The sequence below is a fragment of the Salmo salar genome, chromosome 08 (genome assembly GCF_965601325.2).
Source record: "Salmo salar chromosome 08, fSalSal1, whole genome shotgun sequence".
NCBI lineage: Eukaryota > Metazoa > Chordata > Actinopteri > Salmoniformes > Salmonidae > Salmo > Salmo salar.
The window spans coordinates 29,294,839-29,322,398 of NC_138298.1; the positions used below are offsets into that span (position 1 = coordinate 29,294,839).

The window sequence follows — 27,560 nt, forward strand, 5'->3', positions numbered from 1 at the left end:
TGTGTGACGTGAACACAGTACACCTACATTTAAACTTGGTTTTAGGCATCTAACTTTACTAATAAATAAAATAAAAAACAAATGACAACCAGAATTAGTTTTAATTAAATTAATCAACTCAATTCAAAAAAAATATTTTTTTACATTTTGCTACATTCTCTCGCTGCATGATTCTTCCAAACAAAAGCGAATTCACAGCAAACAGAGAGAACTATTCCCTCATCACCATCTGACACCCTATTCCCTATATAGTGCTATATTTCTAGTCCAAAGTAGTGCACTATATAGGGAATAGGTTGTCATTTCAGACTCATCCCCTGTCCTCTCTATCTGTCTTTGTGTATTGTCTTCAGGTGTTTCTTCAGATGGCCAGTCTGTTTGAAGTGCTTGCCACACTCAGAGCAGGTGTAAGGTTTCTCCCCAGTGTGGACAAATTTGTGCCTCTTCAGATTATTGTAATCCAGAAAGCCCTTCCCGCAGTACGAGCACCAGTGTCTCTTCTCCCCGTTGTGCCACCTCAGGTGAACATTCAGCTCCACACGCCTCTTGAACCGCTTCACACAGAGGGAGCAGGCAAACGGTTTCTCTCCAGTGTGAACGCGGAGATGCGTTTCCATGTCGCGCCGGATGACGAAGCGTTTGTCACAGATTGGGCAGATGAACGGGCGCACGCCGCTGTGGACCATCTGCTCATGCTTAGTCAGGCCAAAGCGGTAGACAAAGGTCTTGTCGCACTTCGGACACTGGTGGCCACGCTGTTCACCATGGACGCGGGCGTGGCGGTTGAGGCCTTTGAGGTTGGGGAAGTCCTTGCCACAGGTGGAGCAGGCGAACGGGCGCTTCCCCGTGTGCAGGGATGCGTGGCTCTCTAAAGCAGCGGCGCTGCTCAGGACGCGACCGCAGTCTGCACACTGGTTCTTGGTAAAACGTTTCCGTGGAGACTTGGGAGACTGTTGGAGCTGGAACGGTCCTGGCGGCGACCACATCGGTTGTGACTTGCGATACCGCTGCGCCTGCTGGAACGTCAGCGTGCATGGGGGGGACTTTTTGAATCCGGAGTGAGGGCTGACGGTGACAATGAAGGGGATAGGTTGAGGGGTGGAGGGAGAACGTTTCAAATTCAAAACCGCCGCGGCCGCCGAACGAGGTCTGCCGCGACGAGGGGTGGCGGAAATTACCTTGAACTGGTGAGGCTGTGGGTGAGGAGGGGTGGTAGGAGAAGGGTTCACATTCGCCCCCGTAGCCTGGTGTGGGCTGGGGGAACCGTGAGGGCTGGTGCAACGCGGGCTGGTGCGGCGTGGGCTGAGGCTTGAGGTAGACGCAGCATGAGGGCTGGGGCTGTACGACCGGTGGCGCTGTGGGGTGGAAGGCAGAAACGGTGTCTGTGTGACCAGACCTCTAAGCTCTGACCTCTGACCTCGCTGTGAGGTCTTAGTGACCTTCGACCTACTCCTCTTAGCCTGGGCTAGGGCCAAACCTCTCTGAGCCTGCACCCAGGTCATGCTTCTCTTCTTGGATTTGGACACACCTCCAACACCTCCACCAATAGGTGACTGTCTGGTCAGAGAGGTCACATCAGTGTTAGCTCCTCCCTCTTCCTCACTGATGATGTGGTTACTACTTCCTTGTCCACTAGACTTGTCGTCAGCCGTCTCACCGTTAGCGGTGTCCTCTACTACATCCTGGTCAACGTGAGATTCCCTGGACTTTTCTCCTCTGTTCCACATCACCTTTGAGTAGTCATGGTCTAGAGGGGCGGTTCTCTCTCCTCTGGGTTTCTTAGCAACCACTGGAGATGGAGTACTGTCCTGGGGGCGGGGCCTTAAGCGGAGGCGGAGACCAGAGAGGATTGATTCGCGTCGACTCGACTTTCTGCCACCACCTACCTGGACAACAATCTCCTCCTTTTTCTCACCGACAGGGGTCGTCTCCGTAGCAACAGACCTGGTCATCACAGCTTCCGTAGATGTGGCAGGGAGGGGGGAAAGCCTCTCCCCCTCATCTTCCTCCCACCCTTTTTCCTCCACCCTCGGTGGAGAGCGTCCTAGGGGTACTACTGACAACTGAGCTAAAAACGGTGTCTTAAACATCTGACAGGGGCCAGAGGGTGTGGTTACAGCAGGGGCTGACAGCTGTACAGGGGCTTCATCAGACGTCCTCTCTGGGACAGCAGGTGGCACAGTGGGGGAGGGTTGCACATGCTCAGTGACCAACAACGCCTGCTTCTCAGGGGGGCCAGCAAGTTCTTCAGACAAAGTCAGCAACAGAGTGGACTGGACCGGCGTTGGCGGAGTTGCCGTGGCAACACCCGACTGCGCCAAAACTGTAGGCGATTGCGGTTGTGTTGGTGGTGCGGCCGGTGGTCCATCAGGTACAGCTGTAGGCCTAGCTGGTTGTGTTGAGGGCACTGCTATTGGACGAGCTACAGGTAGAACGTCTGTGTGAGACTGTGCTGATGATGGTCGAGGAGATCGGGGTGGAACGGGGCTGGGCTGTGTATCCTGAAGAGGGGTTCTGGGTAACCCGGAGAGGACAGGTGGCGGGCCCTCTGACGCTGCTGCTGTCAGACTTCACCGCGACAGTCGACTGGACCGCTGTGGTCGTTTGGACAGTTTCTTTTGACAGAGTAGTTACCGTGGACTGGGCCATTACAGCAGATGTAGAATGGATAGTGGCTGCTGATTGAGGAGATGCTGTCAGGTGTGATGTTGGAGACTCTGCTGCTGGTATTACCAGTGACTGCTGTTCTGCTCCAGGGGCCTGGTCCTGGCCTGCACTGCCACTGTTAACCTCTCTGGTCCTGGGCTGGGATGGGCTGAGAGCCTGGGGGACCTCCTGGGTGTCTTGATCTCCCTGGAGGGGGGCCTCTGCTGAGGTAGACTGGGTGGTGGGAGTCCTTTCCTGGCTGTAACGGTTGACCAGGGCCCTTGCGGCTCCAGGTGGGACCAGGGCTACAGAGGGAGGGAGATTGACAGGAAGGAGAAAGGTAGAGGGGAAAGTTGAAAGGGAGAGACAGAAAGAACAAAAGACAGAGAGAATAACAGTGGAGAGATTATTATAGATATTATTAGAGCCTGGTTCTCATCCCAATACTGTTTAATACATTGTAATAAGATGTGTGATTCAGAAGCAGGTCTCCCTAGTTCCTACCTCTGCCTGGTAACTCTCTGAGAGGTTGTCTACGGACCAGAGTTGGGGGCTCTCCCCCCTCCTGCTTCAGCAGTATGTACCCGGGGGAGTAGTCATCAGAATAGTCTGCCTCCTGGGGGGGGGGGGGGGGTGAATGGGAAAGTCAACCACAATAAGGTCAACAAAAACTCTGACGAAGGCTGTGAGGTAAATATGTACGCTTTAATACACAATTGATTCTAGGGAGAGCAGTGTTAAGGTTTTTCTTTTCACTGGGGTCGTCAATAACAGGTTGAGTTTAGAGGTAGATTAATTGGCAAGACAGCACCTACAGATCTGGCACTCAGGCTAGGAGCCCCGTCTTACCCAGTCCACCTCCTGTTTGATCAGTACAAAGGCCATCTGTGGGTTGTCCTCCTTGTCGTAGGCCCCACGGTGCAGCTCTGTCCACTGGTCCTCCTCACACAGGTGCTGTTCCACAGACCGAGGCAACGCTTGCACTGTCAGAACTGGAAATACCAGATTAGGAGAGAGTGGTTAGGAGATAAGGAAATCTAGAAATGTAGAGGTGAAGATTACAAACCAGCTGATGACATGACAACATCCTGTGTTGCAAAGTGACTAGCATTATTAAGGTTATCAGTAATTTACGAATGCATAATATAGGCTACACCTCTCAAACATGTTCTGTTTAATATTGTAGTCTATTAAACATAGGTACATGAAGCAGTTTTGTTAAATATTCTCAACTTTGAGCCTTCATATGCTCAGCTATATAGCTAGCTATCAGGATGTGTGATCACTTGAACGTAGCTTAGCTAGCTTGTCCAAAGGTGTATTCATTCCACCAATTCTGTTGCAAAACGTTTCTTGAAAGGGAGCAAACGAAACGGGAGGGACCTACCTGAATTTCTACAATATTTACTCATTTTAAACTCAAAACAAACTGTTTGGAGGGAACAAATAACCCGTTTTCTACTCACCACATTGGACACCAATGTCACGTTTGCCGATATGTGAGGTTGTTCTTTGACTCGGTCCAGGCTCTGCGGTTCGTCTTTCACTTTCACCCGTCGATATCTTCGCCTTTTCAGGAGATCGAATTCTCGATTTGAGGTCCTCGTTCTCTTCTTTTATTCTAGATATTTCAGATCGCAGCTCCTCAATAGTTGTTTCGAAAAGTTGCGTTGTCTCCATGACTGCCGTCTTCAGCACCTTCTCCATAACAGAGGCGAACTGGGTTTGAAAACCTTCTTTCGCCATGTTAGCGGCGGCCATCTTCAACCCACACACACGCATATAAAATATCTTCTTCTATGGTATATTGGCGATCGCACAATTGAATCTGCATCCCGCCACCTACTGTGCGAGATGGAAACAGGATTCCCAAAAAGTGTAACAAACTACCAAACATGAAAAATTATAATAAAGATGTAAAATCCTTAAGTCCGAAAAACGTTCCGGCAGCAGCCACAATAATGTCCAGTTTCTTAGACCTCTTTGAGACTTGAGCAGCACAGTTTATAACTGTGGCAATGAACGCCACAAAAAAACACATTTTTTCCCACACACAGCATCTTTTGACTGGCAGCACACATTTACTACAGGCTGTGGTGCTTCCACTATCATATCTCCACTAGCATCAATTGTTCTCAATTATATGAATTGCCTCCGCATAGGAGATTGATAACTTTTGCAACCTCAGTCTCCTTCACCCTGTATACAGGGCACTCGAGATCATGATCCCCACCACAAGTGCAACACCATCCTACACACGTTGAAACATTGGCCAAATCCTTTACCATTCTTAGACTGCAGTGGTTTGGGGATGAAAGCTCTTACATAACCAAGCTTCACATGCATAGGTAGGTGTTCTTTATCAAAAAACAACAGTACTGACAGACTTTCTTCTTTTTCTCCACTCACCCAGCGGGTCAGACGCCGGGCACCAACCACACCAGGAATTCTCTTCAGGTATTCAACCTGAACATCTGTCGTCACCCGAAGTTTAAAGCACAAAATGTGTGTTGTCCGGATTCATTTGAGGCCCACTGCAATCTTCCTCTGTTCTTCATAATTACAGTTAATCATAATAAGACCACTCTTGGTCACTCATAGGCCTACTTCACAATTTGTTACACCTCAAACGGGTCTCCCACATATACATCCTTACTAGAAGTGATTCAATATCATTCATACACGTGTCCTCCACTCCAATTTTAGACCATTTCCTTTTTGTTTCAGTTTGACACTACTGTTATCTTTCACCCGTCGATTTCGGAACATTCATATTCACCAACTTTGATTGATGTGCTGCTTGATTCGAACTCAGCATCCACTTCCGCCATCTTACTTATTTTAATTTTTTATTGCAATAATAATAATATTACACATCAATACAGGGACATTCCTGTGAATACAATTTAAAAAAATGAAATAATAGAACACCAGTCGAACCCCCCCAACAACAAAAAATAATCATTTGGAATTTGTGGCTGTGATAACTAGTGAAAACTGAAGCCATGTTCTGATCAATCCTGTCCATTATATTCAAAATAATAATATAGCTACAACAGACACAAAGTCAGAAGGCCAACCTACTCAAACCCGAACAAACAGATGCACAACCTTTGGCAGGAAAAAAACCCTCAATTGGGAGTGTAGAAGTCTCCCATTCAATGGTGTTCCATTTCAAGATGTGGGCACAAAGACGTCTGAATGGCACCAGGGGAAAGACAGACAAACAAAAGCCAAAGAGAAAAATGCTGCTGAAATGGCAGAAAATTCAAAGACAGATCATTATCATTTATACCATACACTTTTACATGAATTTCATTTTAATACTGTACTATCGAAATAAAGAAAGTTGCACACTCCATGTGTAATCTCCCAGCAATTTAATGGGTGTTACCAACGTTACGGTATCACTGTGATGCCTCACCCTGAGGAAGGCACAGTGATGCCGAAACGTTGGTAAATACCCATTAAATTGCTGGGAGATTACAGGGAGTGTGCAACTTTATTTTGATAGTTTATTCACCATTAGTCAGCACCTCCACACAAACTATTATTCTGGGTGTGCGCCAGCTCATATTTTTTTAAATACTGTACTAACAGAATGTTACTCAATAAAATTGAAGGTGGGACTTTAAACGGGTGGCCTAACTCTGTGGTCGCTAAAGATCCAACAGCACTTACCAGAGCACGTCATGATGAGTAGCATTGTAGGTGTACTGTGTTAATCAAACTGTATTCCTATCAGTAATATGTATGTCAAGTGTATGAATAATGTATATTAAACAAAATATCTGTAAAAAAAATAAACAAATACTCATGTAAAATAGTTAATTTTGTGGATGGGAGGTGGATGGGACAATACAATAAGGTTAGGATGATGTGTTCCCCCTTAAACTGTTAAGCGCTTTGGGTGTCTAGAAAAGTGCTATGTAAGCCCAATCAATTGTTATTATTAATAAATGTTTTGCCATCTTCTGTAGCTTGAAGACCAAGTAACATGGTTTAATTGTTTATCTTAAATCAGCCATAAATCTGCCAATTTCAAACTTCAAACATTTACCTTCATCTGAGCATTTCTGTGAAACCGTGTACATTTTACTTGTGGATTACGTGTTGGTTTTCATTCGTTTGCCTACATTCCATTTTAAAAACAATGCCGATATTGGAGTAAACCTATTATGGGTTAAGACATGACTCCAACACCATCACTAAGTTTGCCGACGACACAACAGAGGTAGGCCTGATCACTGACAAAAATGAGACAGCCTATAGGGAGGAGGTTCGAGACCTGGCAGTGTGGTGCCAGGATGTCACGAACCGGCTCAAAGTTCGTAACAAAAGGGAGACAACATGGAGACAAGGAATACCAAAATATATATTTATTAAAGTAAACTAAGTACAATTAACAATGGTGTGTGTAATCAGTAGTGTAAGTGAGTGTTTTGCATGCATAAATGTCATAATGCAGGGTGTTGAAAGGTGCCAAAGCAAACAACCAAAAGGCCACAAAAATACCACAACAAAATCTATAAAGGTGTCTGCATGGAGAGAGTCTCTCCAATGAATAGAGAAGAGGGGCATTTATCCTGGGACACCGGGCCCAGGTGTTTCCCATGTCGCTGACGACCCTCCCAACTACAGAGTGGGAGGGTCGTCACACAGGACAACAAGCTCTCCCTCAACATGATCAAGACAAAGGAGATGATTGTGGACTACAGAAAAAGGAGGACCGAGCACGCCCCCATTCTCATCGACGGGGCACGACAACGCCTATTCCCCCTCAGGAGTCTGAAAAGATTTGGCATGGGTCTTCAGATCCTCAAAAAGTTCTACAGCTGCAGCATCGAGACCATCCTGTGACTGGTTGCATCACCGCCTGATATGGCAACTGCTCCGTCTCCGACCGCAAGGCATTACAGAGGATAGTGCATACGGCCCAGTACATAACTGGGGCAAAGCTTTTTACCATCCAGGATCTCTATACCAAGCCGTGGCAGACAGTCACCTAGACGAAGGTGTCTGACGCCCCCCCCCCCCCCCCCCCGAGGGGTCCCCGTGTTGAGGGTCAGTGTGGTAGATGTTGCCTACCTGGGCACCTGGGGGTGTCCCGTCAGGAAATCCAGGATCCAGTTGCAGAGGGAGATGTTCAGTCCCAGGGTCCTTAGTTTAGTGATGACCTTGGAGGGCACTATGGTGTTGAACACTGAACTGGAGTCAATGAACAGCATTCTAACATAGTTGTCCCTCTTGTCCAGGTGGGAGAGGGTAGTGTGAAGTGCAATTGAGATTGCGTCATCTGTGGATCTGTTGGGGCGGTATGCAAATTGGAGTAGTCCAGGGTGTCTGGGACGATAGTGTTGATGTGAGCCATGACCAGCCTTTCAAAGCATTTCATGGCTACAGATGTGAGTGCTACGGGGCAATAGTCATTTATACAGGTTACCTTGGCGTTCTGGTACAAATGAAACCCTTTGTTTGAGCCAAATTCTACATAAGTGTGGGAAAGCGAATTATTACTTCACTTCATCTAAGGTAAAACATATAGAGGTAAGCTACAGAAATGGTTAAAAACCTATTTATTTACAAATGGAACTAATGATTTATATATTAACTGAAAACATGGGGAGTATAATACTTATTGTACAAAAATACCAACCATGAAACACAATTATGCCAATTCAGGTAAGGTTTTCCATTCAGTTAACATAAAGTATTACGTACAGTAAGAAAATGTATGGTTATAATATGGTGAGTAATTGGGGGAGAAAGCAAGCATGATACTTGATGAACAGAAAATATACTTATTCTAGTTTGGTTGGTTGGCTTTAGTCTGACTACCCATACACATCACTCTGTCCAAGAGACACGCCCACTAACGTTTCTTCTGGAGCGATCATTAGAGCAGCAGAACTGAATTCAGGATGAGTCGTCTAATAATCAAGATTAGACAAAACTAGAGCCTGCAGAACTTGCTTTTTGGAGTTTGGTGTCAAAAAAGCAGAGCATCTCTTTATTACGGCTAGACCTCTCCCCATCTTTACAACCATTGAATCTATATGTTTTAACCATGACAGTTTACAATCTAAGATAACACCAAGTAATTTAGTCTTCTCAACTTGTTCAAAAGCCACAACATTCATTACCAGATTCAGCTGAGGTCTAGCACTTGTCGTGGAAAATTGCAAGATTGTTATAATGCTTGTTTTATTCGACAGAATAGAGTATTCTGTTAACTATTGTGTGTGTGTTCTACTGAGGATGGGCCTCTATGAGATAGCACTGACAGAGGAGATTTACGATGTCTTTGGGTGATAAAACCTAAAAGAGCATTCCAGATAACGAGGTAATGTTTTTGTGCTATGAAGTACCAGGAACGAGATTAGAACCTCGTCTTAGGGACCAAACTGAACGATAATTTACAGCGAATGCTATCTGGCTAAGGGATACTCCTTTCTCATTATAAAGTCTTTCTTTGTGAACTGTTCCTAAGATCTGTTGTTCGTCATGTAGGTTGAGAGGGGTGTATCTTGGCTATAAAAGATATTTGTACTTTTGTGTTGTCACTTTCAACGGTTCATTAGAAATGGCGAATCGTTGAAAGTCATTGCTAATGCAAAGCTCTTATTATTAAAAATTTAAGTATAACTCTGACTGGTGTGTGAAGTTTGTTTCTCCTCATTTGTTAATGCAGAAATTAGCCACCACACACTTAAGGAATGATTTATACCAAATACAATGCTTTTAGTTTTAGAGATGATCAGGACCAGTTTATTACTGGCCACCCATTCCAAAACAGACTGCAACTCTTTGTTAAGGGTTTCAGTGACTTCATTAGCTGTGGTTGCTGATGCATATATGGTTGAATCATCAACATACATGGACAAACATGCTTTGTTTAATGCCAGTGGCAGGTCATTGGAAAAAATAGAAAAGAGTAGAGGGCCTAGAGAGCTGCCCTGCGGTACACCACACTTCTTTTTTATGCATGAATACAATTGCTCACTGTTTGTTGTAGGCATTTCCTGCCTACGTTTGCCCACTTTACCAATGAAATAATCATAAAAATAATTGGCAACATCAAATGGTTTTGTGATGAATAAACCATCTGATTCGATGAAAGATGGAGTTGAATGTCTTTCTGCCCATAATTTCATTTAAAGTACTCCAAAGTTTTTTTTCCATCATTCTTTTTATCATTGATCTTGGCTTCATAATTAAATACATTTTTGTTTTTGTTGAGTTTAGTCACATAATTTCTCAATTTGCAGTAAGCAAGCCTGTCAGATGTGTAGCCAGGCTTATTAGCCACTCCTTTTGCCCCATCTCTTTCAACCATACAGTTTTTCAATTCCTCATCAATACAGTCTTAACAGGTGCATGTTTATCAATAATTGGAAGAAGCAATTTCATAAAAGCGTCTGGATGCTCCTCATTAATCACATCAGACCGACAAATATTTTTAACATCATCCACATAAGAGTCACAGCAAAATATTTTATATGATCTCTTATACACTATTTTAGGCCCAGCTGTGGGAACATTCCTTTCCTGGCTTTTCTGGATATAGCCACTATACAGTGGATTGAAAAAGTATTCACCCCCTTGGCATTTTTCCTATTTTGTTGCCTTACAACCTGGAATTAAAATATTTTTGGGGGGTTTGTATCATTTGATTTACACAACATGCCTACCACTTTGAAGATGCAAAATATTGTTTATTGTGAAACGAACAAGAAATAACACAAAAAACAAAACTAGAGCGTGCATAACTATTCACCCCTCCCAAGGTCAATACCTTGTAGAGCCACCTTTTGCAGCAATTACAGATGCAAGTCTCTTGGGGTATGTCTCTATAAGCTTGGCACATCTAGCCAATGGGATATTTGCCCATTCTTCAAGGCAAAACTGCTTCAGCTCCTTCGAGTTGTATGGGTTCCACTGGTGTACAGCAACCTTTAAGTCATACCACAGATTCTCAATTGGATTGAGGTCTGGGATTTGACTAGGCCATTCCAAGACATTTAAATGTTTCCCCCTTAAACCACTCGAGCGTTGCTTTAGCAATATGCATAGGGTCATTGTCCTGCTCGAAGGTGAACTTCCGTCCCAGTCTCAAATATCTGGAAGACTGAAACAGGTTTCCCTCAAGAATTTCCTTGTATTTAGCGCCATCCATCATTCCTTCAATTCCGACCAGTTTTACAGTCCCTGTCAATAAAAAACATACCCACAGCATGATGCTGCCACCACCATGCTTCACTGTGGGGATAGTGTTCTCAGGGTGATGAGAGGTGTTGGGTTTGTGCCAGACATAACATTCTCCTTGATGGCCAAATAGATACATTTTAGTCTCATCTGACCAGGGTACCTCCTTCCATATGTTTGGGGAGTCTCCCACATGCCTTTTGGCAAACACCAAACGTGTTTGCTTATTTTTTTTTTAAGCAATGGCTTTTTTTCTGGCCACTCTTCCGTAAAGCTCAGCTCTGTGGAGTGTACAACTTAAAGTGGTCCTATGGACAGATACTCCAAACTCCGCTGTGGAGCTTTGCAGCTCCTTCAGGGTTATCTATGATCTCTTTGTTGCCTCTCTGATTAATGCCCTCCTTGCCTGGTCCATGAGTTTTGGTCGGCGGCCCCCTCTTGGCTGGTTTGTTGTGGTGCCCTATTCTTTCAATTTTTTAATAATAGATTTAAATGGTGCTCTGTGGGATGTTCAACGTTTCTGATATTTTTTTATAACCCAACCCTGATCTGTAGTTCTCCACAACTTTGTCCCCAACCTGTTTGGAGAGCTCCTTGGTCTTCATGGTGCCGCTTGCTTGGTGGTGCCCCTTGCTTAGTGGTGTTGCAGACTCTGGGACTCTTTCAGAACAGGTCTATATATACTGACAGCATGTGACACTTAAATAAAGTCCACCGGTGTGCAATCTAACTAATTATGTGACTTTGAAGGTAATTGATTGCACCAGATCTTATTTAGGGCTTTCATAGCAAAAGGGGGTGAATACATATGCACGTACCACTTTTCCGTTTAATTATTCTTTTTTTTTTTTAAATCAAGTAATTTTTTTCATTTCACCAATTTGGACTATTTTGTGTATGTCCATTACATGAAATTCAAATAAAAATCTATTTAAATTGCAGGTTGTAATGCAACAAAATAGGAAAAAAATACACCAAGGGGGATGAATACTTTTGCAAGGCACTGTATTGTGATCACGGCATCCAATGGGTACAGATATAGCTTTAGAACAAAGCTCTATAACATTAGTAAAAATGTGATCGATACATGTGGATGATCTTGTTCCTGTAGTGTTTGTAAACACCCTGGTAGGTTGATTAAAAACCTGAACCAGATTACAGGCACTGGTTACAGTAAGAAGCTTCCTTTTGAGCGGACAGCTTGATGAAAACCAGTCAATATTCAGGTCCCCAAGAAAGTAGACCTATCTGTTTACATCACATACACTATCAAGCATTTCACACATATTATTTAGATACTGACTGTTAGCACTTGGTGGCCTATAGCAACAGCCCAAAAGAAAAGGCTTTAGATGTGCCAAGTGAACCTGCAACCACAACACATAAGATCTTCTCTAAGCATTACAGGGATATGGCTCTGAATATATACAGCAACACCTCCCCCATAAGCATTTCTGTCTCTTCTATAAATGTTATAGCCTTGTATTGCTACTGATGTATCATCAAATGAATGATCTAAGTGAGTCTCAGAAATGGCTAATATATGAATGTTATGATGTTTTGCAAGTTATTGATTTCATGAACCTTATTTCTAAGGCTACATATATTAATATTGGCTATTTTCAGCCCTTTCCTGGGTAGCTTATCAGAGATAGACATAATAACGAAAAGAGCAGACAAAGCAAGAGAAAAAATATACAATCAGCAGTCCATAAATCAATTGGTGTGTGTGTGTGTGTGTGTGTGTGTGTGTGTGTGTGCGCGCTCGCGCGCCGCGGGGTTGAGGCTACGAACCATAGGCTTGGCTCTCTCATCCCTTCCAGTCTTCTGGGAGGGAGGGTGGACAATGAGCCTGTCATAGCGGATGTAAGCAATGTCCCCACGCGCTCTTGCCGCTTTCATGGCTGGGATCAGTTCTTTCCTCTTCTGGCGCACAGCTTCAGGATAGTCCTCATTGAGGAAGATGTACATTCCTCTCAAGTTCTTGGCTCTTTCCAGAACAGTTACCTTGTCCTTGAACCTCAGGAACTTGACCACTATCGGCCTGGGCCTATCACCTGGGCCGGTGGTGGGTTTTCCAGTCCTGTGGGTGCACTCCACCTCAATCTTCCTGTGGTCCATCTTAAATTCCTCAGAGATCATTTCCCTCACTTTGTCCTCAGACTCTGTCCAAGTCTCATGTGGAGATTCTGCAATTCCGTCCACAACCATGTTGTTCTGCCTTGATTTATCTGTCATTGCTATCATGGATTCACAAACAGAACTGATGTCCTCTCTCAATGACTTACAGATTGCTGTCATTTTGCTGTTCTCCTGTTTCAACCCATCGAGCTGACCCTGGGAGAAATGTAAACTGTTCTTCAGGTCCTGGACCTTTCTGGTCAGGTCGTCCATTCTTTTATTAGTAGAATCCATGAGTATTTGGACAAAACATTTGAAACTATTTTCTTGTTGTTGTAACAACTGCTTGTAGGTCTCTTTTTGTTCGTTTAAAATATCCTTCACGTGTGATTGAGAGACACCACTGTCTTCAACAGTATTCCTGCCGGCTTTGGTCTTTGTCATGGTAGCTAGCAACGTCTGTTACCCTGTTACTCCTCACAGTTTCAGACAGGGCAGGTCACGGGGAAAATTGAAAACAACAAACAGCAGGGATCTAGACAGCCACAAACCCGGGACAATCCGCAGTCCCAGCCACAATGGCTAACCGCATCGCGGGCTGCATTCAAGAGCACCTCGCTAGCTTGATATGCTGCTAGCTAGCAGCTAGGCTAGCGGTGACGCCAAATAGCTCCTCAGACCCGTCCTTGGTCGGCAGGATCACTGGAAAGAGACAAGCCAGCAACTGATGATGCCAACTGCTTCGTGGGATTCAAACGATTAAGCTAGCTAGAACTTTCCAAAATACTTTCAAACAACAAACTTTCCAAACAAACAAAACCGAGTTCTTCCTCATTCCGCGTTCAACAGGAAGTTACAGAGTAAGTATCTTTTATAAGCGTGCATGAAATCGATTGTAATTTTATAAATTGTGATGGAAGTCCCGCCTTCGCGGGAATCCCATGTGGCTTTGGCCTTAGGGATAAGTGGCCCTAGTGGTGAATGTACACTAACATTTGAACTACTGGTTACACTTATGATAATCCAGACAATCTCAATTGATTGGATATCGTCGCCTCATTTAATTTAATAAGTTAAATTGTCTAACATACCTTTTCAGGTTCTTCCAGGTAAATTAGACATTTTAACCTTTTCATATTAACCTATATGAAGCAAAACTTTCAGGTTAATCAAAGTTTAATTCCCAGATAGCCTATCCAGGTATGATTAATCATTAGCATCAATGAATCAATAAAATGTGCTTTTGCAAATTCATTCACGTTCAACTCCCACATTACGGATACAGTAGTGATGGTTCATTAACGTCTACAAATAGATTAAATTGTTTTTGCAGCTTCCAACGAATTCCAAACCCAAACTTTGAAAAAAATAGAAACAGATTCTCTCAATTTTTTCAAATAATGTGCAAGCTACCACTCCCCCGCTAATTAGTGAACACTCACAAAGGATTGACTTCTGACCTCAGCAGCGATACCAACCCAAACTATGCCATTAGTGGAAAAACAGTAGAAATCGCTACAAGCGCTCTCCAAAATCAACCATCGGGCGCAGGCCTTGTAAAAGTTCTCTCCAGTTTAGCCCTGATGTCTTGCCATCCAAGATTGGCATCGGTCCAATACCGCAGTGCTCAGCCGAAGCACGAGCAGGAAATGATAGACATAAAAAGGGACAGGTGGAGAGAACTGGGAAACTAATGGCAAAAGCAGAAAACGCAAAAATTCTGCTAGCTATGGAACTGCGTTTGAAAACTGAACAATTAAATGTAATTGCTAAAAAACTTATGACGACGAACGAGCAAACTCTTCAACAAAATGTTCTTCTACAGGAAAAAAAATGTTTTCTACAGGAACAACTCGATTTAGCCAAAACTAAATACGACGATGTCCACGCCAAACTAGATAAATCTGACGAGTTATCTGTTAACAAGAGCGAGCAAATTGATAACATGCATGCAGTTTGGTTGAACGTTACTCAAAGTAACAATGTTCTACTCCAAATGCTGCAGGCCAAAGATGATCAGTTAAAGAACACAATGACTAAGTTGGGTGACAAATTAGCAGAACTCATTGAAGTTGCTGACCTAATGAATGATGAGAGAACTCAGGTGATGAAGATCGAAAGAGTGATTTCTAGACTAGCGGACGAAATCTCATCAATGAATCTCTCGCTCCGTACTCAAGACCTCTATCTGCAAACCAAGACAGATAAGTATGAGACCGAAAGGAGCAAGCGCGACACTCATGTGTCCAATATTAGTACTCTAAGTGCTCAAGTGGACTCTGCAATGCAGTAGAATACCACCCGTAGGTACAATCTGGTGGAATTCCAGAATGGTCACACGCTACAATGTCACTACTCAACCAAGCAACCGTAGCCCGGTACTCAAAGGAGTGAAGACGATAGAAGGTTTCAAACTTTGCCTCCCTCATGTAGCCAACCCTCTCTGCCCACTTGGTGCGGAACGCCTTGACAAACTCATCAAGAATTTCCCCACCTTTGACCCCATTCCAGGACAGCCAAACGATACTGAGACGTTCCTAGCTGACGCATTGGATGGCTACCCAAACGCTATGGGTTCTGACAGGGTTTACCTGTTGAAGCAAACGTCGAATAGACACGTGACGAGGTTAATTTGTCTACAACAGCAACACGTGCTAAACGACTACGCTAAACTTGCCACAGCTTTGAAATTAGAATTCAGTGGTTCTGCGACTCACAAACACGATAGCTCACTGGCTAACACTGTCAATCAAGCTTGGAAAGAACACCCACAAGCTTACTGTCATAGGCTTCGTTCAGCTTACTTTGGCCTACTCACTGAAACAGGAATGGAAGAGCTGTTACCATTCAAACAAATGTTTCTGTTGAAAATTTATCCCACGTTCATTACCTACTTGGGCCCTACAGCCCACGTTGGCTTGCCTATCTTACAACTCAGAGAGCTTGAAGCACAGCTTTTGAAGCATCAAAAGCTCACCAGGCTAAGAGCCCTGACAACTCGGTTTTGAAGTTTGACCAGGAGCACTCACTCCAGTTAGAGGGTGCATTATCAGGTATTGGAGCACTGAGAGATGACGCACAACAACGGTTTCTACCACGAATCCAATAACCACCATGGTCGAAATAACTGTAAAGTACGTCGCCATCGAAAAGACTACAATCGACCTGTTCGCTACGTTCCTGCACCCAACCCAAACAAAGTGTCAAAGCACGAGGGTAACAAAGAGTTAAAGGACGATCAAAAAGTAGACCAATGTTCTCTAGAAGCGCCACTATGTGAAGAACTAAAGCGAGAATTTCTTTTAGAAAAGGGTAAAAGATAGGTCACAAGGACTAGACAGGGAATTGCCGGACACCAGGTCTGCAGGAATTAACACCCTTAGCAAGTTAAACATTTCTCCCGCTCTCACTCGAGACCCTATCCAGGGCCCGCTCGATCAAGAAACAAGCCCACAGGCTTTGTCTATAGACTCTGATACAAAGGTTGCGAAGAAAAAGGTCAAAAGCTTTGCTAAAACAAAGCCCACTCAAAATCAGAAGTCGATCTGTTTTCACCTTGAACAGAAATGGCACATCACATCATTGTGAATGACCACTCCACTTTGTGGGGAATGTGTCCATCAAACGTGACTCTAAACGACCTTACCTGGAAAGTCCTGGAGGACTGCTTAACTTGTCATGTGCTAATGGATTTGGGTGAGACAATATCGCTCACCTCTCAAACATTGTTCAATGATCTCAAAATGGCTTTGAAGCCAACTAAACATTGGTTAAAAGTGGAATGATGAGATACTACACTTCTAGGTTTCACTCAGACGACCTCACCTCTCACATTGAGAATCATGCTGAAACTAGACTTCCAGGATGTATCGCTTGTTCACGCTGTGTATGTTACCAGCTTCGAATCTGAACCCCTGCTACTCGGAGCAGATTTGATGGATCGGTTACTCCCACTGATGGATTGGAAAACCAACCTTGTATGGTCACAAGTCACAGTGCCTTCTCCAGTGACAACACTGTCTTCCCTTAACACAACTTGCAATGCAGTCATCCACGAGGGGTATCTGTCAAAAGCACACCTTGGTAAAAAGACGTTTAGAAATCTCTTGGTGTAGAATCCGACCCAAGGAGATATTACGATATCTCGACACATTCAATCAGCAAACCTGATTTACCATTCTTTTCATGGTTTTGAGCCAGCAGTCTCTGTGAATGAGCAACTTCCCTCCTCCTTGATGTTGTGCAATTCTGTAGTTGAGATAAACTTCTCTGGCCCTTCGGACACTTCTGCAAGCACTGCGGCTGTCTCAGCAAGTAAAACATCGACTCGCAGAGTGTACTCTGCTTCCGATGATACATATCAGATATCCTCGTCTCAGTCCGCAGGTACTGAAGAAGTTACCACACGCGGACGCTGTGGTGACTGACAGGCCTTGACAGCCACAGAGTTTTGAAGCACAAACACCAGGAGATTTGGTTGAAAGGTTACAGCCATTCTCATAACAACGGGGAAGCTGACAACTCGTACAAAGGGTCCGAACATTTCCATTGTGCCTTGGACACCAATACCAACCGCTGGTGGGGGGGTCCCGAGACATGAAGGGGGGAATGCTAGCCCAGACCCATGATAAGCCTCAGGCCGGTGGGGTGGGGGGGGGGGTTGAGACTATGTGCAACACTGTATGAGGCCGCCAGAGCAGAAAACAAATCTAGTTGTAAACTTCCCCATGAGAACAGAGAGGAGCGGACAGGCCCCTTCATGGGAACACTCTTCTGATGTTTAACACACATGCCACTAAAAAATAGAACCCTCCATTCAGGAGGAAAGTTATTAGAAGTCATGAACCATGATCACACCGCGTACGACTGATTCAGTGCTTAGAGAGTACTTCCGTCATGATGTTAGCTCCTCCGTGGATAACATAGCTATGAAATGGACTCCTTCATATCTATCACCACTACAATGGTGTAAGACACATTGACGTGTAGTAAAACTACTACAGGTCCACCTAAACCGGTCTTGAGGTCGACATCAATTCTTACTAACCTCCATGCATTGACCTGGAAATGATCTGATGACTTCAGACTAATTCTGAACAGGTTGCAGCCTACCCAGATACTTGGTTTCTTTCCCTTGGTATGTACGCTTGTGTAAGCACAAACGCACACGTACAACGGAACATTTAATGAGGATTTATGCTCGGATCGCTTAAGGGTATGAACAAAATACCAGCCTTAGTAAAGTTGAAAATTTACTCTTAGGCCTTTTGACTCTACAGCTACAGTACTCACCAGTTTCTCCACAGAGGTCCAAAGGTCATCCAAGGTAGACTGCCCGAAGCTGGTGCCTTCCAGCTGTAGACTTATCATGTAGTTATCAACTTAGGATAGCGCCCTAAGCACCACATCGCAAATTAGGAACGCCCTAGATATGACATTAGACAATGCCATGATAGGGTCACTTTGCCAAGACCTTAGACATATATAGAATACAGTTCAATTAGATGATTTTGGTGTGATAACTATATTTTGTATATCTTTTGGTTATGCTTTAATTTCTTTTAGTTTTATTTCCGTTGACACTTATGAAGTTATAAACAAGTTCCCCACACAACCATCGCTTAGTGCCACAACGCCGCTCATTTGGCAAGAAATGTAATTATGCATTTCATGAGTGTGTGCGTTGTTAACATCTGCCTAAGTTACTGCCTAGATCCACCAGCCTGGACGACCAGACGACGGGTCCGGAACGGCGACCCCAATCTGGACAGCCGCTGCCCATCCTTGTGGCGGCCTGCTCCATTTGCAGAAATCCTACGCGGGTCGACAACCCGAAGGGGACTGCAACGGCAATCACCAACTGGACATCCACTGCCCATCCTTGTGGTGGCCTGCTCCAGCTGCAGAAATCCTACCCGGGTCGACCACCAGAGGGGGACTGCAACAGCGATCACCAACCAGACATCCACTGCCCATCCTTGTGGTGGACTGCTCCGCTCTCAGAGAGCCTACCAAGTTCAAACACCAGAGGGGAACTGCAACGATGATCCAGAACCAGGACATCACGTGGTCGTTATTTTTATGTTGGTTTGCAACTTGCAGGATAATCACAAGATTGAACCCACCAGAGGGGGACTGTCACGACGTGGCCCTTTTGGGTGTATATCGGGGCTCCCCCTATCCCTCTCCCACATCAGGTTTTACAACGTTCATAAATTCCTGGTAGAAACTCTCAGTATGAAGGGAGAGCCTATAGAGAACAAATACAATATCCATGACAAAACTCCTATCCCCAAAGTGGGAGAATTAAACAATATTTATATTTTTGAGAATATGTGAATGGTCCGTGGACACTTAAGGGACAGTCATGTCGAGTGTGTTTCATTTGGTGATCTCATGAAGGACAGGAAACACACATTACTGTGTCTTTGGTTGCGTACACTTCTCAATTATGGTGTTTACATCTAAATGTTGTGAAACGTATATGATTACATATTAATCTATTTGTGAAAAGATGAAATGTGAAATAAAGTTTAACTGGTCAGTGGCCACGCCCCCGTGAGCACAGCCATGACACAGTGTCATGGAACGCCCCCTTTTCTACAGAGTATAAAACCACTTCTGACAAAATGTACATTAGATCAGAAAACATGAAGCGGAATCTACATGTTGAAATGGTTAAGAACTACAACTCTCCCAAAGGACAAGACCAGAGAACGTGGAGATCATTCCCACGTTGAAATGGCAACGAAATCTACAAACTAAAGAACAAAACATACACTCGGAAATATGTAAATTACAATTGTTTTTGAATGAGCGGTTGTTCATGTTCAAAGTATTAGCAATTTCTATGAGTGTAGTTATCCTCTATGAGTTTCCCCGCTCTTGAGCGGTCCCCACCCCTTTCCTTTGTCTACCAAGCCGTCATATCGGTTTTGTCAGCTAGAGACTTTTTCTTTGTATCATCTAGTAACCAATGTGTGAACTATTTGGGTGTGTTTATGTAATTTTGTGATTGATTAAGTTAGTTAGTAAATAAATAATTAAGCCAAATTTGTATATCGCTTATTCATGATTCTATGCTAGGGTTTGTGCAGATATCCAAGGGTTTGCGACGTTCAGTATTGAGACTGATGAGGTCAAAATTCATTAATAAGCAACTGTTTTGATAAGATATGAAAATATCTGAAGAGTTATATTCGGGAAAATGAAACTCTATAAACAACATGTTCCTGTGGTGCCCCGACTTCCTAGTTAATTAAAGTTACATGTTTAGTTTAATCGCAAAATGAAATTACACAGAGAATTGATTTGATAATATACAGTCTTCACATTTAATGATAGTCAACGACACGACATACTCATTTAAGGGTTTTTCTTTATTTTGACTATTTTCTACATTGTAGAATAATGATGAAGACATCAAAACTATGAAATGACACATATGGAATCATGGAGTAACCAAAAAAGTGTTAACATACCTTTAGATTTGTTTATCTTTGAGATTCAACGTAGCCACCCTTTGCAATGAGGACAGCTTTGCACACTATTGGGATTCTCTCAACCAGCTTCATGGTGTAGTCACCTGGAATGCATTTCAATTAACAGGTGTGCCTTGTTAAAAGTTAATTTGTGGAATTTCTTTCCTTCTTAATGCATTTAAACCAATCAGCTGTGTTGTGACAAGGTGGGGGGTATACAGAAGATAGTCCTATTTGGTAAAAGACCAAGTCCATATTATGGCAAGAACAGCTCAAATAAGCAAAGAGAAACGACATTTTATCATTACGTTAAGACATGAAGGTCAGTCAATCCGGCACATTTCAAGAACTTTGAAAGTTTCTTCAAGTGCAGTCGCAAAAACCATCAAGCCCTATGATGAAACTGGCTCTCATGAGGACCACCACAGGAAAAAAAGACTCAGAGTTACATCTGCTTCAAAGGATAGGTTCATTAGAGTTACCAGCCTCAGAAATTGCAGCCCAAATAAATGCTTCACACAGTTCAAGTTACAGACTCATCTCAACATCAACTGTTCAGAAGAGACTGTGTGAATCAGGCCTTCATGGTCAAATTGCTGCAAAGAAACCACTACGAAAGGACACCAATAAGAACAAGAGACTTGCTTGGGCCAAGAAACACAAAAAATGGACATTAGAACGGTGGAAATCTGTCCGTCTTTGTGAGACACAGAGTAGGTGAACTGATGATCTCCGCATGAGTGGTCCCCACGTAAAGCATGGAGGAGGTGTGATGGTGCTTTGCTGGTGACACTGTATGTGATTTATTTTGAATTGAAGGCACACACTTAACCAGCATGGCTACCACAGCATTCTGCAGCGATACGCCATCCCATCTGGTTTACGCTTAGTGGGACTATCATTTGTTTTTCAAAAGGATAATGATCCAACACACCTCCAGTCTGTGTAAGGGCTATTTGACCAAGAAGGGGAGTGATGGAGTGCTGCATCAGATGACCTGGTCTCCACAATCACCTGACGTCAACGCAATTGAGACGGTTTGGGATGAGTTGGACAGCAGAGTGAAGGAAAAGCAGTCAACAAGTGCTCAGCATATGTGGGATCTCCTTCAAGACTGCTGGAAAAGCATTCCAGGTAAAGCTGGTTTGTTACCAAATTATTCCATATGTGTTATTTCCTAGTTTTGATGTCTTCACTATAATTTTACAATGTAGAAAATAGTAAAAATGAATAAAACCCTTGAATGAGTAGGCGTGTCCAAACTTTTGACTGGTACTGTAAATATTTTTTAAACAAATTCATTTCAGGAGATCTGGCCTGTGTTTGCGCTGGTGCGACTTCAGATGGTCCAATTGTTTGAAGCGGAGTCCACATACAGCGCAGCAGTACGGTCTCTCCCCAGTGTGGATACGCTGGTGCACCTTCAAATTGTCTGCCCGTGTGAAGCGTTTGTCACACATAGTGCAGCGGTGAGGTTTCTCCTGTGTGTGAATGCGCTGATGCAGCTTGAGGTTCCAGAGCCGATTGAACTTGTTCCCACAGATGGAGCAGCAGTAGGGCTTGTCTGTCGTCTGGCTGCACTTGTGCCTCTTCAGGTCAGAGAAGGAGGTGAAGCCCTTGCCACACTGGCTGCAGAGGTGGAGTCCCTCTGCCTGGTGGACCCGCTGGTGGACCTTGAGGTTGCAGGCCTGGGTGAAGACCTTACCGCACTGGGTGCGCGAGTATGGAGGTCCAGACCCTGACCCTGTGCTCAACCCTCTACCCATTTCATGTTTCTGCTTGTGGGCCTTGAGGGAAACAGAGTCTGGGAAGGTCTTGGTGCATTGATTGCAGGCGTGACACCTCCCCCCTCCTCCTCCTCCTTTTATGTGCTCTTGTGAACGATCTCTGAGGTTTAAAGAGTGTCCAAAGTCGTCAGCAGCACCATACAGGCTCTCTGTGGTGTTGTTGTTTTGGACTGAGTTTCCAGAGTGGATGGAGGTTAGCACCCTGTGGCCAGCTCTGTTACCCGACTCTGGGACACCGTGTTCAGGGTACAAGACACTGGAGTCCTGTAGGTACCCCTCCTCGTTGATCAACAGGCAGTTCCGGTCTACCACCTCCGGGTGGGGGGATGGCGTTGGCGACCCCACCTGCTCCCTCCGGCTCTGATGGGGGCGAGGCATGTTGGAGCGATGGTGATGGTCTCCCCCCTCAGACCCTCCCAGGTCCACCTGGTAGTGACCCACAGCTCCGTAGCTCAGTGCCCCCAGACGAGACGGAGAACCAGGAAACCTATCCAGCCCTTCTATGTCTACAAGATGGCTGCCACCACCACTACCGTCGCAACCAGACTTCTCAAAGCCGCCCACAAGTTCCTTCATGCTGTAACGAGGGCGGTAGAGAGGGTCGGTGGGGTCCCCTGCGTCTCCCTCCGGGCCCGGAGGTTTAGGCCCCTGGTCTAGAACAGGTCCCCAGTCAGCTTGGCACTGCTGCAGTGCTTGCTCACTGAAACTTTTACTGGGCCCCGAGACATCCGAACCGTCGGCCCCTGAAGAACACAGGAGACATGAGGCATTGGCAATAGTTGACTCTACTACAGTTTCTACTAACGCTCAATTTGAACTTAAAGTTTCAAGTTGACTTGTTAAAATACCAATGACAACATATTAGAAGCTACTCTCCTTATCATTCTCATCATCATAAAAGGTAGGCTATTGTCTGTTTTGTTTGTTGTAAACTCCTCAACTCACCGTCCAGGCAGAACTCCCATCTCTCCCGTAACTCGGTGTTGTGGAGAGGCTCCTCTTTCAGCAGGCTGTCCAGCTTCTGACCTCCGACCTCTGTGGACTGAAAGAGGAAATGAATGAGTCGATTCTGACTAAATTATGGATAAACTGACAGTGACTGAACAGAGCTGACATGATGGTCCTCCATTCTTCCTGACAATCAGTTCTAATCTGTTCTATACAATATAGTTATAAACGAACATTCCGTAGCACTGGTGTTTAGTCAGTCCTCTACCTACCTCAGAGATTCTCCTAGGGCTGGTGGCCTCAGCCTCCTCCAGATCATTGAAGGCTGTCTCCCCGGCCACGCCCCCACAGCTGCTCCACTCCTCCCCTAGTACCTTCTCCTGCTTCAGGCCACGCCCCCTCTCCACACCTGGCCACAGGTAAACAAAGAGAACATTTCATTTCAAGTAAAAGGAAAGGGCCTAGATTGAAAAAACAGACTGAGCAGATCAGAGTGCGATGACGGGTAAGTGTAAAAATGTCTACTGAATAGAAACCAAGTAATAGTACTTATTTTGAGAACCATGAGTCAGTCAGCAGTAGTGAGCACTCTGAAGTTGAGCCAGACCAGGGTGAAGTAGCGCTCAGAAGTTGAGCCAGACCAGGGTGAAGTAGCGCTCAGAAGTTGAGCCAGACCAGGGTGAAGTAGCACTCAGAAGTTGAGCCAGACCAGGGTGAAGTAGCGCTCAGAAGTTGAGCCAGACCAGGGTGAAGTAGCGCTCAGAAGTTGAGCCAGACCAGGGTGAAGTAGCGCTCAGAAGTTGAGCCAGACCAGGGTGAAGTTAGCGCTCAGAAGTTGAGCCAGACCAGGGTGAAGTTAGCGCTCAGAAGTTGAGCCAGACCAGGGTGAAGTTAGCGCTCAGAAGTTGAGCCAGACCAGGGTGAAGTTAGCGCTCTGAAGTTGAGCCAGACCAGGGTGAAGTAGCGCTCTGAAGTTGAGTCAGACCAGGGTGAAGTAGCGCTCTGAAGTTGAGCCAGACCAGGGTGAAGTAGCGCTCTGAAGTTGAGCCAGACCAGGGTGAAGTAGCGCTCTGAAGTTGAGTCAGACCAGGGTGAAGTAGCGCTCTGAAGTTGAGCCAGACCAGGGTGAAGTAGCGCTCTGAAGTTGAGCCAGACCAGGGTGAAGTAGCGCTCTGCAGTTGAGTCAGACAAGGGTGAAGTACCTGCGATTACAGGTGTGGTAGACATTCAGAGATGATTTTGGACCGGTAGGAGCGCAATTTTTGGAAAAAGTGGATTCCTGCTTTTTGGGCGACCCGTACGCTGTGTCAGGTTGGGTAAAGGACAAACTGGGAGCGGTTACATCTGTGAAAGTTTCGAGAAGTGGAATTGTTCAGTGTTTTTGTGCATCCTCGGCCCAAAGGCAGGGGGCGCTGCGCATCACGTTTGAACTTGTGTCGTGCTTTGCTCTCTGGAGCAGGACACCACTCAAAGGAGTGATCAGTAGGGTGGCGTTGAGTGCAGAGGTGGATCAGATGAAAAGGAATACTCCTAGTGTTTGTGACGCCCACCGTTTGGTGAGTTGTAGACCCGGTGGCAATGGCGAGACTGAGAATACCCTGTCTGTCTTGTTGAGCTTTGAAACAGAGTTTCTACCTGATAAAGGTCAGGTTAGGTTATATTTGATATTCTGTGAGGGCCCATGTTCCGAACACGCTATGGTGCTTTAGGTGTCAAGGATTTGGACATTGCAGCGGTGTGTAGAAGGGAGATCCCACGATGTGAGAAGTGTGCAGGTATAGTCAGACAGAGTGTAACGAAGGGATAGAGAAACACTGCGTGTCAACTCTGGGGACGCCCATGCAGCTTGGGATCCCAAGTGCCCTGTGAGAGAGACGGGTTGAGATTGCCAGCGTTCGAAAGGGACAGAATATTTCCTATGCTGAGGCAGTGAAGAGAGAAGAGGATAGCCCAAGGATCCCCCCCTCCCCCATCCTCCCAGGCCGACAGCCAGGTGTAGGATCTTTTAGGGCCAAAGTAGTGGGATGGGGTGATGGGTTTCTGGAGACAGTGTATAGGTGCAGGGTTAGATGGTGGTGCAATTTAAGATATTCCCCTTCCTCTTTTCCCTTTTTTTTTGTGATCAAAATCTGCACGCCGACCTGCGAACGGCAGCAATCTAGTCTTCAGGAAAAACACACAAAGAAGTAGTAGTAAAAGGAAAGGAAAACAACATTGTGGATAATGGAGTCTCCTCACATCAGATAAAGGAAAGGAAACATGTTTATTAAGATGCCACCACCAATTAAACTGTCTGGTCAGTGATCACCAAATTATGGATGCTACACATTACAGCAGCCCCACTAGAGAGTGATTCCTTCATATATACACTTAAAGTACAAAACATTAGGAACACCTGATCCTTCTATGACCAGGTGACATTCCATACTTACAAAAAAAACATTTCTCTCAAATTTTGTTAACAAATGTGTTTACGGTCTCTGATAGTGAGCATTTCCACCTGACAGGTGTGGCATATCAAGAAGCTGATTAAACAGCATGATCATTACATAAGTGCACATTGTGTTGGGGACAATGAAAGGCCACTACAATCTGCAGTTTTGTCACACAACACAATGGCACAGATTGGCATGCCAGGAATGTCCACCAGAGCTGTTGCCAGATAAATGTAATGTTAATTTCTCTACCATAAATCATTTTTGAGAATTTGGCAGTACGTCCAACCGGCCTCACAACCACAGACCAGGCACCCTGACGACAGCTGATGAAACTGAGTATGCACAACCGAAGAATTTCTGAACAAATTGTCAGAAACCATCTCAGGGAATCTCATCTGCATGCTCGTCGTCCTCACCAGGGTCTTGACCTGACTACAGTTCGGCATCGTAACCGACTTCAGTGGGAAAATGCTCACCTTCGATGCACACTGGAGAACCATCCTCTTTCAACTGTACTGGGCAGATGGCAGACAGCGTGCATGTCGTTGTGTGTTTTGCTGATGTCAACGTTGTGAACAGAGTTCACCATGGTGGTGGTGGGGTTATGGTATTGGCAGGCATAAGCTACGGACAACGAACACAATTGCATTTTATCGATGGCAATTTGAATGCAGAGATACCGTGATGAGATTCTGAGATCCTTTGTTGTGCCATTCATCCGCTGCCGTCACTTCAAGTTTCAGCATGATAATGCTCGGCCCCATGTCGCAAGGATCTGTACACAATTACTGAAAGCTGAAAACGTGCCAGTTCTTTCATGACCTGCATACTCAGATATGCCACCCATTGAGCATGTTTGGGATGCTCTGGATCGGCGTTTGTACGACATTGTGTTCCATTTCCCGCCAATATCCAGAGAATTCACACAGCCATTTTCTGAGGAGTGGGACAACATTCCACAGGCCACAATCAACAGCCTGATTAACTCTATGTGAAGGAGGTGTATCGCACTGCATGAGGCAAATGGTGGTCACACCATTTTTAATGGTATCTGTAACCAACAGATGCATATCTGTATTCCCAGTCATGTGAAATCCATAGATTAGTGCCTAATGAATTGATTTAAATTGACTGATTTCCTTATATTTACTGCAACTCAACAATATCTTTGAAATTGTTGCAGGTTGCCTTTATATTTTTGTTGAGTAGATATATTGTCTTTAAAAGTCTCTCACTCCTCACCTGTCTGTGAGGTTCCAGAGCTTGTCTCCACCTCAGCTCTGCCACAGTCCGCACACTTCCCCCTCTGGCCTCCCTCTCTATCCCTCTCCTTGCGACTGTTCTCCGACCACTGCAGCCGCTTCTTCAGCGACTCGACCTGCTCCCGGCTCCGGAACACCTCTTCCAGGAAGCTATCCTCCACCAGCCTGGTGATCTCGTATATGGCTGACTTCAGGACCGTCTCCATGACCCCGGAGAGCTGAGACTGGAAGGTTACGATGGCTTCAGACATCATGGCAAACTGTCTACGTGTAGCTAGCTACAGTTATGAGATCGTAAAGTTTACCTACTTTTGTTCAGGTTGGTCAGTGTTACGATCCAGTCTATCAAAATGATATGAAGCCAGCTAATTAGCTAACCTTAGCAGAAAAGATACTGGTAACTAAACCTCTTTTGCCTCCACCAATAACTGTCCTATTGCAATTGTTTTATCATTTTGAGATATAAGCTGTAGCACTTACTGTATATGAGGCTATTCTAATAAATATAAATACCAGATGTATTGAGAGAAAGTAAGGCTATGGTAGTTGGCATGCTACTTAGCTAGACAGGCAACACAAAAAGCTTCCATAAAAACAGTCGAACTTCCGGAAACAAACCAACGGGTTGGGTAGTGGGACAATCTACATCGGGTCGCTCCTTACTGGAGTAAA

General features: G+C 44.8%; 2 protein-coding genes across 2 annotated transcripts; both read right to left on the reverse strand.

Moving 5' to 3' along the window:
• Nucleotides 1–82: 82 nt before the first annotated feature.
• Nucleotides 83–27,560, reverse strand: LOC106610466 (uncharacterized). The gene is made up of 5 exons (XM_014209844.3): nt 26,869–27,560; nt 23,461–23,597; nt 23,186–23,282; nt 21,753–22,983; nt 83–2,385 (listed from the first exon to the last, which is right to left on the reverse strand). The coding sequence occupies exons 1-5, from the start codon at nt 27,140–27,142 to the stop codon at nt 327–329; spliced, it is 3,798 nt and encodes a 1,265-aa protein (XP_014065319.2). The 5' UTR covers nt 27,143–27,560; the 3' UTR covers nt 83–326.
• Nucleotides 2,386–4,419, reverse strand: LOC106610465 (uncharacterized). Its single transcript, XM_014209843.3, has 4 exons — nt 4,113–4,419; nt 3,496–3,638; nt 3,151–3,262; nt 2,386–2,951 (listed from the first exon to the last, which is right to left on the reverse strand). The coding sequence occupies exons 1-4, from the start codon at nt 4,405–4,407 to the stop codon at nt 2,386–2,388; spliced, it is 1,116 nt and encodes a 371-aa protein (XP_014065318.3). The 5' UTR covers nt 4,408–4,419.